Source organism: Triturus cristatus, chromosome 12, assembly GCF_964204655.1.
Source record: "Triturus cristatus chromosome 12, aTriCri1.1, whole genome shotgun sequence".
NCBI lineage: Eukaryota > Metazoa > Chordata > Amphibia > Caudata > Salamandridae > Triturus > Triturus cristatus.
In genome coordinates this window covers 625128221-625143125 of record NC_140595.1, presented here as the reverse complement: position 1 = coordinate 625143125, position 14905 = coordinate 625128221, and the positions used below count along the sequence as shown (strand labels likewise).

Sequence of the window (14905 nt, the reverse complement as noted above, 5' to 3'; positions counted from 1 at the left end):
TTTTGCTGTTTGTGTTGGAGGTCATAGCAGTAGGAGGAGGCTTGGGATGAGTAAAAGGGATGTGGAGGGGGAAGAGTCAGAGGGAAGGGTTTAGAAAGGCTTGTTTTGGGGGATCGGAATAGTAAAAGAGGTATGGAATGTTGCGAGGAGGGGCAGAGTAGGGAAAAGCCTAGAAAGGGTTATTTCGGGAATCATAGTAAAGGTGTGGGGTTTGGGATTAATGAGAGAGCGGAGGAAGAGGATACATTGATAACGGTATAGGGTCAGAAATAGGGCAGTGCATAGAAAAGAGTAGTAGAAAGATTATATTACATAGAGGTGCCTATACAGTTGTGCACCAACATTTGCACTGCCTGACAAAAGTGCCCTTTTGTATCGCTAGACGGTGCAAAAACGTTTGCACTGTTTAGTTGGGCAATTGTTGCTAAAAGACTGCAAAGACGTCAATACAATCTATGTAGTCATCAGTGTAACTCAGGGCAGATAGATACAAAAGGAGTCATATACACTGACACATGTAGAAACAAGAGCTGTCAGAGCCAATGGGTCTGGGTGCTACATGCCCTATAGTGAGTGGCCTAGGTTAGAGGGTCGAACTCGAAGCTGGGGAACCGGGTTCGAGTCTCGGCAAGGATGCTCAAATATCTTGTTATTCTGGGCAAATCATTTAATCTCCCAATGCCTCCAAAATGAATGTGTCCGTCTGTAACGCAACCGGTGCCTGTGTGAAGCGCTCTGATACCTTTGGATCGAGTTTGCGCTTTAGAAAAGTTTAAAAAAAAGAAATAAGTAAGCATGGCATAGAACGCCATGCTGCATTCATAGAAGTTGATGCTCCCAGCCACTAATGAAAGAATGTGATGCTCTCAGCCACAAAGGAAATGCACTAATTGATTAATGTTTTTGGTCTGCTGTCCCTCCATAGGGCCCTGTTCAAATGTCTCCCAAAAGTCTCTACCTTCGAGAGCTAATGCTGTTTATAGCCAGACTGAACAATAATGAGGGCACCTTGCTTGCATCGACCCTGTCCATCCAACATGGGTGAGTGGAGACATGTAGACCCAGGCTGACCGTACATGCATTCAATGGACATTTGCAAACACTGAACTGCCTCAGTATACATTTATTCAAGCATTCATTCATGCACCACCTACAACCAGCCTGCTCAATTAAATGTACCAAAATAGGAGAGGGAGAATAGCACACTTTGCACATGAAAAAAAGGCAGATACAAAAATGTAACCTCTCACATGGCACAAAAACACAGTGGGATGGCAAACGGTCTGGTGTGCTTGTGTGAGCGGGTGTACGTAGGCTTGTTGCTCTGTCTGCATGCATGACTGTATGTTTACCTATGTCACTGTGTGCTTGAATGTTGTGCTCTCTGCAGCACACACCATGCAAAAGCCAAGCGTTTGAGGTTTATCAATCCTGTTTAAAATAAATTAGATGTTTACTTACTTCTGTTTCTTTCCTTGAGGTTTTAGGCCACACTGGAATTTGACCAGTCATGCAAAGATGCATTTGTGCTTCATGCCTCATGTGTTATGCAAACCAATTTAGGATGCAGTCAGGCTGTACAACAGGGAGGAAAACGACCGCGCTCTCTAGCTTCCCAGATCTATGAGGGAGCCTACAATTTTGGTACTTGTCCATATTTTAAAATCAGGCAATTGGAAGTACGAGAATGCAAAGAAAAAACTTGGACTGGATCAATTTGTCGCACATGATTCTGGGATTTTTTAGGAAACCTGCAATGACCATCAGAGAAGGAAAATGTTTTTTTTCCAGTAAATGAAAGGCATAGAGGAAATCAGTTACCAATGCTCACCTGGGAGCAGTGCCAGATTAAACCCTGTGGAGGCACCTAGGCAGTCGAAATTTCGGAGCCCCCCTCACAAGTTATCTCCTATTGCACTGGATTTTGTTTACAAACTGACAGCTGCCAGAAGATGAGCTTTTAAGAGACAAACTGTTATGTGAATTTGATGTCTCTAGTTTATGTACTTTAAGTTGTTAATGGGTACATTACATTAGTACAGTATTTTCTCCATAGAGACTTTAATGCAAAGTTTTCGTATCTTTGAGTTGATTCATTTTTTATATCTTTTGGAAACAATACTTAAGAAAGCTTGATAGTAATTTTCTTTCAAGATCAAATCAATATTATTTGGATCCATTGTCACGGGACCCCTAAAAGGAGTGGGGCCCATAAGCCGGTGCCTACTTTGCCTATTTGGTAATCCGGAACTGCCTGGGTGCAACAAAGATCTGCAAAGACACTGAGGAAAGAATCCTGCTAAATAATGATTTAGTCATATTTGCTAAATGTGTCCTTACACCACTTTGAATTTTGTTGTGTCCCTCTGCCCGGACTCTCTTGAGCGGTTGTAAAGCAACACCAGCTGCACTATACAAAACACTTAAGTAATAACAGCAACAACAATAATAACAATTCTTATAACAGCAAAAAAAGTAATAACAACATATTAATAATATAAACAAAATATAACAATAATAATATTAGTAATAGGCTCAATGTAAATTATGGTAACATTGTGTAGGTAGGACAAATTAAATATCTCTTACCTGCTTCCTAGATGAGAGGGCCCCTTTGCTTTTAGTGCGGCTGTTAGCTTTATTAGCGTCTACCTCAGAGCAGTTCTTCGGTTTCGCACTCTTTTCCCTCCAGCGTTCCGTGTTGTTTTCAGCGCTGTGGGACATTGAGCTCAGGAAGAGAATCCGACCAATGAGACCATAGAGGATTGTGGCCACAAACAAAGGGGTGACGTAGAAGACGGCAAAATCCACCAGGTAGATGGGGAGATAGAGGTTGCGAGAAACCTTGTAGCCGCACTCAACATGCTGGTTTTTGTTGACATTGATGTCCACCAGGAAGAACCAGAGCGTGCAGTAGATGGAGGTGAAGACCCAGACGATGGCAATGATTCGCTTGGCCCGGGATACAGTGCAGACTGTCTGGGCTCTCATCGGGTGGCAGATAGCAATGTATCTGCAAATACAAAGGAACAGCTGTGACATGAAAACCAGCTGATAGTGTTACACCCACCCATCACACCCTTTCTGGCTCATCGCAGAAGGTACAGGCACGGCTCTCAATCCCACTACATCAAGGAGGATTTCTAGTCACTTTAATGGGAAAGCATGGGTGTGGTCAATCCTGCATTTGAATACAAATAGTGTTTTCGTGAAGGGTTTATTGTGAACTTAGACACTGGCCTTGCTAACCTATAAATAAACTCAATAACATCTAGTTACCACACGGTCTTATAGCCACTAGTCACAACTATTGCCTATCAGCTACTTAGACACTGTTTCACATACAGTCACTAACTCCGGTGGATCAATTTCACCTGGCCACTAGGGATTCCCCTCCTGTTTAAGCACAACCTTAAAGTTGCCCAGTCAACAGGTTAAGGGTGCTGCATGTTAGGCATGTTAGGCCTGAAACATTGTCTCTCTCTCCTACTAATCCAAGTACCATGCTCTACTCCATGGTATTTATCTAAAAAAAGCATGCAACCACCACAAGACAGCCCACCTCTCCCCTTACAGTATCACACCTACATTCTTTCTTACTTCATCACTCAACATCCCACCACCCTGCCCATAAATCTATCTACCCATGCCTTTGCCTATTAAGCTATCCAACTTACCCTAACACTACAACCTCCCAGTTTATAACTATTCCTAATAATATAGAAAAAAACGACTACACCATAGTTCACCCCTGCTTACCTCTGTTCTTCCCCTCCTCCCTTTCCTCAACCCTACCATTCTCTAGCTCCCACTAAATACATCTGCCATCTATTCTTATCAAGTCCACACTAACCTCTGCACTCTAATACTACTCTTAAACGGTCACCCATGTCCCATTTCCTCTCTCCACTCACCTATGTAATCACAGCATGCTCACTAAACATACCCCCATTCCTTCTTACTTTACACTTATCTCCCCAAACAACTATTCACCCTATCATAGCCTTCATAAATTGTCAACATCCCTCACTTCATCTAGAGATCTCTCTACCCTTTCAATCATCAAGGATTTCTGAAACAAACACTACAAGCAAAAACACACTTCCTACAAGACAGCGATTTCAAAGCCTTTTCAGTCAATGCATGCAACTCCAAATCCACAAAAAACAGTTCTCACCAATACAGTTTCTGGCAGAAATTTCAAGCAACACACTCACAATACTCTCACCAAAGTCCCTTCTCATACTTCCCCTAATCATCAACATACCAGCATTAAGTCACAATTGCACCCCCATTGACAGCACACCACATCTTGTAATAAAGCCACATGCTCTCGCTTATCCTCAATCACTGAATTTAGAAATAAAACGTTATACAATCACACTCCTCCTCTACCCAAGATCCACACAGCATCCACCTTCAATAAATGTAAAATAAACACTAACGCTGCTGCAGGATATAAATCTCCCTACCTACAACACAACAGGCCCCAATGTTACCTCAATACATCACCAAACAGCAATTGGCCACTAACTCCTTCCTTACGGATACACAAAGACTCCTACTCATGCCCACAGAATGATCCCACTAAATCCTTAGTAAGTCTCTTTTACCAGGACAGTGACAGCCCAGATAACTAACTATTGAGCTACAACCAGCTGATGCATACACATCTCATCCACCCAATCAGATTCCATACCCTCTAATTCACACTGAGAAAGACATCCACCAACCAGTTACAACATATTCATCATGACCTGAAAGGAAATCAGAAACTAACCTGACTCCAACTCACTCTGCCTATAAACACACCTCACAACAACTACATTGTATACTGATCAATGCAGAATCAATGAGCTACCTGACCTACTGACTGAATAAAATCCAGACCTATTATTTGTAACAGAAGCATGGCTAGTAATGGATATGTTCCTAGGACTTCAGGAAGCAATCTCACCAGGATATCAATGCTTTACTCTGAATTGACAGGGTAAGAAAGATGGAAAAATGAAAACTTTTTTCAAGGAACCCATAACAGCCACACAAACTGTGATATTATAATACACGACTGCAATGCTCTTCTTATAAAATGCAATCATAGTCCTACATTCCCGTACAACTTTTCCTGCTATACAGTCCTTCATCCACTAATGGAGCTGTCACTGATGCTTTCTTAGATTCAATATCAGACCTGTCCATCGCCCACTCCAATCTATGCATCCATGGTGACTTAAATATCTGGTTTAGCAAACCTCAAAGTGCTTCAACCAAACGCAATCCTCTTGGATTTGACCACCCACAATCTAATCCAGATTGTCACACAATAGCAGGCCATACATTACACTAAATATTCTGCAACTCAGATATTATAACAAACCTGTGAAACACTCCACTCAGCTGGACCGCTCATTACTGCTTCGCATTCTAACTAAAGATCCCTTCTACACTCCCAACTACCTCATCTCATTCAGCAGCACACTACAAACTCTGAAATAAGCTAGATATGTAAAGGTTTGAAAATCATCTCACTACAAACATGCAACTATATATGGACAGCTTTGAAACTCGTCTAACCACAAACATACAACTGGAGACAATAAACTCTGCAAAGAAACTGTATCACTGGGTGACCACAACCTTTGACAAAACAATCTATATAAAAACATCAAAATGTGGCAAATGAAAAAGAAGCACCTTGGATGAATTAAGACTTTAAATATATATGTGTACAGTCTCAACACACATCTGGCTGAAATCAAAGAACCTTCTTAACAAAATATGTCTACACAGGCACAATGTAACTTTTTTTGGGCATGTGCAAACACCAAACAGTGATTCTACAGAAACGTAGTTTGGGCTTGCGAATCGGTATTTGGAAGGGGCCTCTTTAGGGCGACCCTTCCAAATACCGATTCACAGTAGTGTGTATTAATGTTTTGTGACTGAATTACAGTTACAAAACATGAATATTTTTCCACCTCTTCAAAGGAGGTGGTAATTGTTCACAAATGGGAAGCGATGTCCATATGACTGAAAATGTTAAAAAATGAATTTTAAACATTTCATTTTTGTTTTTGAACTGCTTCTCGTTTCCTTTAAGGAAAACGAACAGCATTTTTTATAAAAAAAAGATTGCTTAATTTAAAAGCAACCATAGGCATGTGGTCTGTTGACCCCAGCAGGCGCCCATCCCGGTTAAAGCTATCCCTAATGGGTTGCAAACTGCGACCTACCTCATTAATATTCATGAGTTAGGTTGATTTGTGAACTACTAGGAATCGCCGGATTTCCAAATTGCAATTCAGTATAGATCGCAAATTGCAAATCCCAATTCCCAATGTTTATACATCTGGCCCTAAATCCTGCCACCTGCATAGCGATATCATCTTTTTTCCTATGTCTAACAACTGTTACCACAACCTAATTTCCCTTTTCCTTCTGATTCCCGTCACTTACCTGACATTTAGAACCAATCCCATGTTGTTGCTTGATTAATTACACAATTGTAGAAATTGGATACTAGGGCTTGTATTTTAGATCTTAAGGTGATGGAATGATTGGAGAGTGACTATGCAAGTGGGACTTGGCTTAAATTGACCTGTTCCATTTCTACCAAATGCTTTAAAAGCAGTCCCTGATCTGAGAGAATCTTCCAATGTGAGTCTAATGTGATAGCATCACTTAAACTTGGACAAGCTGGTTGGTGCTGCTTTTGGATGCATAATTGCTGTAATTCAGCAAAACCCGATTCAGCTGAAAACCTCTAAAGTGAATGTACATTTATGGCATAAGCAATAATGTCTTTTGCCAAACTGTAGGCAAAGAGTAAAATTAATTCAAGACCATTGAGGTGTCCAGGTAACTGTTATGACATTGAATGTAGGATGGCACACCACTTATGAACGATAAGGCTGGTCAAGGTACCAAACTCCTCCTTACTTGTTCCAACTCGAGAGTTCTGATCGCTTGACTGTTATAAAAGGCTGATAAGATAATTTCACCTTCCTTTATGCTTCTTCAAAAATTAAGTGCTTTACAACATGTGGAGTTGTGGACCTCTCGCTATTGATCTCTGAGTACTGAGTTCACACCTGATGAAGGCGGGCTTTGGAACCTCTATATCTTCGGATAGATAATGCCATTCTGGTCCTTTGCCAGATTCTTGACTCTGGAAGTAGATTGGTATTTGCTCCAATCGACACAAAGTGTTCTAAGACCAGCCCACTATCATCCGCTTGGTTTACAGGCCCCCACAGGCACAATCTTCCAGACGCTAGTCTTGACCATAATATTGTACTGGGCAATATAACCATGAAGGCTATTCTACCAATTATCATGTGATCAACATATTGTTAATGAAATATTAATCATGCACCTATCAAATCAAGTTGTTAATGCTCCAATGATTATTCACACATCAGACTTCTATTGTGCCTGCAGTTATGTGCTCATAAAGTGTTATTGTGACAATGATCATACACCATCACAATGCTATTGTGCCAATAATCATGCACTCATAAAGATGTTATTATTCCAATAACCATGCACTCATCAGAATGTAATAAAGTTATTAAAGAAGGGGCCTGATTCAGAGTTTGGTGGACGGGTTACTCCGTCACAATTGTGATGGATATCCTGTATGCCATATTACAAGTGCCATAGGATATAACGTATTGGTAATAAGGTATCACGTGTTGTGATGGAGTAACACGTCCACCAGCTCGAAATCAGGCCCCACATTATCTACCTTAATTGACACATGATCTCGAATCTATTTATCTTGTTTGTTCAAAGAGACAGTAGTGTTGTTTTGTCTACATTTATGTGCCTGTCATTGAAAACGGAGCCATAATTAAAATGCATCATTAAAAAGGCTGCAATCAGTAGTGTGTGTTTTCTCCATTAACCTACAAATAGCTGGACATTTCAATTAAGCATTACAAAATGAATGCCTTGTCCAAAGTACCACAATTAAGCAGTCATAGAGATGGTGGCAAAAGGAACTTGTAGAGAACACTCAAAAATGGATCTGTCTTAATCTGCTTTTAAGTTAGTCTCGAGCAGCATTCACAATCCGTTGCGTTGACACCAGTCATTGCATGGTACTCTTTCTCGTTAGATAGTAACTTACATATGGGCAAGCAAGGGCTGCTAACCAGCTATGTCTTATACTAGGTATAGGCTGGTATTAGCCAACCACAAACCTATCTGGAGGACAACGGAGCAATTGGTGGAAAGTGGAGTTTCTTCTTTGTTGGGTAGTGGGAAACTTGGGGCCCTAAAGCACAAGGTGTAGACAGAAGTATTTTGGAAGACGAGACATACCTTTCCACTGTGAATGCTGTTATTGAACAGGAGGAGACGTTGATGCCCAAATACTGAAAGTAGGTGATGAGCAGGCAGCCGGCGTGTCCGTAAATCCAGGTCCCGGCTAGACTGTCGGAGACGTTGGGTAACCCGGCAGCTACCAGCACCATGAGGTCTGCCACGGCTAAGCTGACCAGGTAGCAGTTTGTGGGAGTCCGCATGTCCCGCGTGATGTACACCACCAGCACCACCATCATATTGCCAATTATGCCAACCCCACAGATGACCAGAACCAGAAACACCGAGATGGTCTTGTATTCGATCATGCCCAGCACCAAGTCATTGTTGGCCAGGGAGATATTGGTGGGACTGTCAAACTTACTGCTGTTCTCCATGGCGATGACTGTCCTCTGAGACCAGAAGATACAGACTAAACAAAAACAATGTTTTGCGGCCTAGACAACCATTTTCCAAAGCGTGCCTAGAGTGATTACCAGAAGGAAAGTCTTTGAAGGAAGATTTCTAATACTTTCCACACCAACAGTTTTCCTTAAATTTCTAAAGGGTTGAAGTGCTGGTGAGGAAGGCAGCCTTGCGCCCAGTGCCATGATCTGGAAGAAAAAAAACAACATGGTACAATAAATCAAAACTAGCAAACTACTTTAGAACATGCAATTTCGGCATCTCAGAAAACTGAACTGATGTGACTGAAGCATTTGAAAACATAAGGAGGAGTCCAAAATCACACAGTGTGTTTGTGGCGACTGCACCCGTGGATCTGGTGAGTAGTGTCACCGAACAAATGGACCAGAACTCCTTCACCCCTTCAGACAATCTCGACTTTTGCATCTACCGCATTCTAAAGATGAGTACCTGAGCATCCCCTGATCCCTCCAAGCGCTATTCCGCTTTTACCAGACGTTCCCAAAAAAATACACGCTCAGTATACATAGTAATTGCCATTTCTACTCTCTGAGGGGCGTTTGTTTACTTTTCCCCAGAGAAGGACGCATTAATCTCTTCGGTTTCTCACGTCGGATCCCTTGCAGACTGTTAGTGTTAAAAGCCAATTGGGGTTATTGGATTTGCCAGTTAGTTCCCAGCATCCGTCTCCTCTGACATCGTTCCCGATAATGACATCAACGCCCCATTGTTTGCTCTTATATAAGCCTCCTCCATTAACCGGAAATCAATCCGCCGGGGTCAGCGCACCAGCAGATGAATTAAGAGGGCTTTCGAAATCCAGGAATGACGGGGCTCGTGAGCGGCCCGGTGCAAAGGTATTTATGCGGAAATTTCTAGAAACTGCCTTTGTGTTTTTTCACACGTTCAACAACCCATTAGGACTCCTACAGGGAATAATCAAGAGTCGTAAACAGCACGGAAATACAGAAGGGAGCAGCGTGAGGCAATGTGGTGCGGATGTGGCGCGTGTCATGTGCCATTAATTAATTACCATTGTTGAGGATCGAAGAGGATCGTTACTCCCGAGAGGCAGAGCCTCGAATGGCCGAATACCCCGCGCCTCCCCCACAATGGCAAGCAATTGCATGTCGGTCTGGCGGAACTGCACATGTGGTGTAATGTGTATTATTTACAAGCAAGGATTTAGCCAGAACCAAAATGCAAGGTGAAGTAGTATTTTAGTATAGTAGGCCCAGGTTCACCGAGCATGAAGTTCAGTGGTGAGGGAAACATGCATACATATATGTATGTGAGTGTGTGTGTGTGTATATATAATATATATATTCACTGAAAAAAAAAAAAGGTTTCAGAGACGTTATAGTTAGAAATTAGCATTTAAAAAACCTTAGAAATTCACAGAAAAAACCATAGGTTTCCGGGGTGTTGTAGTTAGTTGGCCATTTCACTCGTACAAAACCATAGAAATTCTTCCGTTATAGTTAGTTCTGCTAACTATAACTCGCGCGCCCGCAATGCACTGCTGATGATGTCACATATTGCATCATTCATGACATGGTCAGTGACATCACTGATGACATCTCAAATGACATCACTGATGACATCACTGATGACATCATCCAATGAATGTGGTTCAGTTTGACATTTAAATATGTATTATATATATACCAATCTGTTTTGAAGATTGAGTGGATATATAACTGTCTGGATGGAGGATTTAGTAGCTGTCTGACTGTTTAAGTGATAATGAAAAGTGTCTCACTTAATACATGGATTAGTAACTAAACTATGTAAATGTGTGCATCACTGTCTCTGTTGTTGTATAACATGCTGCATCAGTTGGTCACTAACTACATGAGTGTGTATATTAGTTATTGATTAGTTGGGTGAGTATTTGTATAGGACACTGAGTTTGTGTGTGGTTGAATGGCATGTGTGTAACTCTATGCATAGATGTGTGAATGGTTGATTGACTAGGTGTATAGGTTTAAGAGTGCATGTGGAAACAGTTGTTTGGGTGACTGAGTGTATTTATTTGTGTGTTGGTGAGCGAATATATGTTTTAGTTGTACATCTTCAACAAAGTAAAAAAATAAAAGGCATTGTATGTGAGAGTTGGTGTATATAAATAAGTACGTGTAAGAATCAGTGATTGTGAGAGTAACTATATGAATGAGTGTATAATTGTAATGGTGATTTTTTTAACATATTAACTATGAGTTACTATGTGTTTGAATAAATGAGGTGTTGTTGGATAATTGTGTAAGTGAGTAAATGGTAAGTGTGATTCATTTTTCTCATGAGTGAGTAGGTTGACTGCATAACCGAATGAATGATGCAATATGTGACATCATCAGCAGTGCATTGCGGGCGAGCGAGTTATAGTTAGCAGAACTATCTATAACGGAAGAATTTCTATGGTTTTGTACAAGTGAAATGGCCAGCTAACTATAACACCCCTGAAACCTATGTTTTTTTCTGTGAATTTCTAAGGTTTTTTAAATGCTAATTTCTAACTATAATGTCTCTGAAACCTATGGTTTTTTTCAGTGAATTTCAAAGGTTTTTTAAATGCTAATTATACATGTGATAGTAGTTATACCTATTTTTTTGGACTGATTTTCTACAGTTTTTTAACTGTTTATTTATAAATATTTTATTCATTAAATAATATCTATTTTTCTGAAAATTGCAAAAAAATGTTTTAAAAAAACATTCAAACTGAAATATTGAGTAATTTTTTTGTTTTTTTAAATTTGAATATATTTATATTATTTTCTTTTTTGTTAAAAAATTCCAATTTTTTTTCGGGGTCGCGCACTCAAAGCGTACACATCACGGTGGGTGCGCGGATTCTAGCCGCCATTTTAGAAAAGTTGTGAAGGATCCGCATATGATGTGCGACGGCTGCGTGTTTTTCAGTTACATCATATACATTTAATATTACGTGATGTTCGTGATTGGTATGTGACCAGTCCGTGACTCCTGCTCCCGCGCATTCACGACACATGCGCATTACGGTACGAGACGCTTGCGCAGTGGTGGGTCTCGTGTGACGTCATATACATACTGGGGCGCGCTGGGTGCGCAACTCCCGCAAAAAAAAAATTGGTTCCAAAATGATATGTATGTGTCTTTAATATACATATTAGGGCATGAGATTATCTAAGATATTCATAAAAATAATATATTTGCACTTATAATAAACGTATAATATTTGTAAAGATATTTTCGCGAAGTCGGGTGCGTGCATCGTGAGTGTAGATAACCAGGTCAGCAGAGCTGCTGTAGAGCCAGAGAAACCAGGTCAGCAGAGCCGTTGTAGAGCCAGAGAACCAGGTCAGCAGAGCTGCTCTAGAGCCTAAGAAGAAGGTCAGCAGAGCTGCTCTAGAACCAGAGACCCAGGTCAGCAGAGCTTCTCTAGAGCCAGAGACCCAAGTCAGCAGCGCTGCTCTAGAGGCCGAGAACCAGGTCAGCAGAGCTGCTGTAGAGCCAGAGAAACCAGGTCAGCAGAGCTGCTTTAGAGGCAGAGAACCAGGTCAGCAAAGCTGCTCCAGAGTCAGAGAACCAGGTCAGCAGAGCTCTTTAGAGGGAGAGAACCAGGTCAGCAGAGCTGCTTTAGAGCCAGAGAACCAGGTCAGCAGAGCTGCTCTAGAGCCAGAGAACCAGGTCAGCAGAGCTGCATTAGAGCCATAGAACCAGGTCAGCAGAGCTGCTTTAGAGCCAGAGAAACCAGGTCAGCAGAGCTGCTTTAGAGGGAGAGAACCAGGTCAGCAGAGCTGCTTTAGAGCCAGAGAACCAGGCCAGCAGAGCTGCTTTAGAGCCAGAGAACCAGGTCAGCTTTAGAGCCAGAGAACCAGGCCAGCAGAGCTGCTTTAGAGCCAGAGAACCAGGTCAGCTTTAGAGCCAGAGAACCAGGTCAGCAAAGCTGCTCTAGAGTCAGAGAACCAGGTCAGCAGAGCTCTTTAGAGGGAGAGAACCAGGTCAGCAGAGCTGCTTTAGAGCCAGAGAACCAGGTCAGCAGAGCTGCTCTAGAGCCAGAGAACCAGGTCAGCAGAGCTGCATTAGAGCCATAGAACCAGGTCAGCAGAGCTGCTTTAGAGCCAGAGAAACCAGGTCAGCAGAGCTGCTTTAGAGGGAGAGAACCAGGTCAGCAGAGCTGCTTTAGAACCATAGAACCAGGTCAGCAGAGCTGCTCTAGAGGCAAAGAACCAGGTAAGCAGAAATGATTTAGAGGGAGAGAGCCAGGTCAGCAGAGCTGCTTTAGAGACAGAGAACCAGGTCAGCAGAGCTGCTCTAGAGCCAGAGAACCAGGTCAGCAGAGCTGCTTTAGAGCCATAGAACCAGGTCAGCAGAGCTGCTCTAGAGCCAGAGAACCAGGTCAGCAGAGCTGCTCTAGAGCCAGAGAACCAGGTCAGCAAAGCTGCTTTAGAGCCATAGAACCAGGTCAGCAGAACTGCTTTAGTGCCAGAGAACCAGGTCAGCAGAGCTGCTCTACAGCCTAAGAACCAGGTCAGCAGAGCTGCTGTAGAGCCAGAGAAACCAGGTCAGTAGAGCTGCTTTAGAGTGAGAGAACCAGGTCAGCAGCGCTGCTTTAGAGGGAGAGAACCAGGTCAGCAGAGCTGCTTTAGAGCCAAGGGACCAGGTCAGCAGAGCTGCCCTAGAGCCAGAGAGCCGGGTCAGCAGAGCTGCTTTAGAGCCATAGAACTGGGTCAGCAGAGCTGCTTTAGAGCCAGAGAACCAGGTCAGCAGAGCTGTTGTAGAGCCAGAGAACCAGGTCAGCAGAGCTGCTCTAGAGCCTAAGAACTAGGTCAGCAGAGCTGCTCTAGAGCCAGAGAACCAGGTCAGTAGAGCTGCTGTAGAGCCAGAGAAACCAGGTCAGCAGAGCTGCTTTAGAGGGAGAGAACCAGGTCAGCAGAGCTGCTTTAGAGCCAGAGAACCAGGTCAGGTTTAGAGCCAGAGAACCAGGTCAGCAGAGCTGCTCTAGAGCCTAAGAACCAGGTCAGCAGAGCTGCTCTAGATCCAGAAAACCAGGTCAGCAGAGCTGCTGTAGAGCCAGAGAAACCAGGTCAGTAGAACTGCTTTAGAGCCATAGAACCGGGTCAGCAGAGTTGTTTTAGAGCCAGAGAACCAGGTCAGCAGAGCTGTTGTAGAGCCAGAGAACCAGATCAGCAGAGCTGCTCCGTAGCCTAAGAACTAGGTCAGCAGAGCAGCTCTAAAGCCAGAGAACCAGGTCAGCAGACCTGCTGTAGAGCCAGAGAAACCAGGTCAGCAGAGCTGCTTTAGAGGGAGAGAACCAGGTCAGGTTTAGAGCCAGAGAACCAGGTCAGCAGAGCTGCTCTAGAGCCTAAGAACCAGGTCAGCAGAGCTGCTCTAGATCCAGAAAACCAGGTCAGCAGAGCTGCTCTAGATCCAGAAAACCAGGTCAGCAGAGCTGCTGTAGAGCCAGAAAAACCAGGTCAGTAGAACTGCTTTAGAGCCATAGAACCGGGTCAGCAGAGTTGTTTTAGAGCCAGAGAACCAGGTCAGCAGAGCTGTTGTAGAGCCAGAGAACCAGATCAGCAGAGCTGCTCTGTAGCCTAAGAACTAGGTCAGCAGAGCAGCTCTAAAGCCAGAGAACCAGGTCAGCAGACCTGCTGTAGAGCCAGAGAAACCAGGTCAGCAGAGCTGCTTTAGAGGGAGAGAACCAGGTCAGCAGAGCTGCTTTAGAGCCAGAGAACCAGGTCAGCAGAGCTGCTTTAGAGCCACTCTTTACTACTCTCTACTACTCACTCTCTACTACTCTCTACTACTCACTCTCTACTACTCCCTCATTAACTACTCTCTACTACTCACTCTCTACTGATCTCTACTACTCTCCACTACTCACTCTCTACAACTCACTCTCTACTACTCTCTACTACTCACTCTCTACCACTCTCTACTATTCACTCTCTACTACTCACTCTCTACTACTCTCTACTACTCTCTCTCTACTACTCACTCGCTACTACTCACTCTCTACTACTCACTCTCTACTACTCACTCTACTACTCTCTACTACTCACTCTCTACTACTCACTCTACTACCCTCTACTACTCTCTACCACTCACTCTCTACTACTCTACTACTCACTCTCTACTACTCTCTCTCTACTACTCTCTCTCTACTACTCTCTCTACTACTCTCTCTCTA

General features: G+C 43.0%; 1 protein-coding gene across 2 annotated transcripts in view; it reads right to left on the bottom strand.

Annotated features, from left to right (window-relative positions):
* Positions 1-14905, bottom strand: part of LOC146776434 (thyrotropin-releasing hormone receptor-like) — a 508281-nt gene that overhangs the window by 52641 nt on the left and 440735 nt on the right. For both annotated transcript variants that reach the window (XM_085638955.1, XM_085638956.1), the window contains 2 exons: positions 8326-8918; positions 2590-3013 (listed from right to left, as the gene is read on the bottom strand). In XM_085638955.1, the coding sequence (XP_085495081.1) occupies positions 2590-3013; positions 8326-8702 (801 nt within the window). In that variant the 5' untranslated portion in view covers positions 8703-8918. The remainder of the gene's footprint in view (positions 1-2589; positions 3014-8325; positions 8919-14905) is intronic.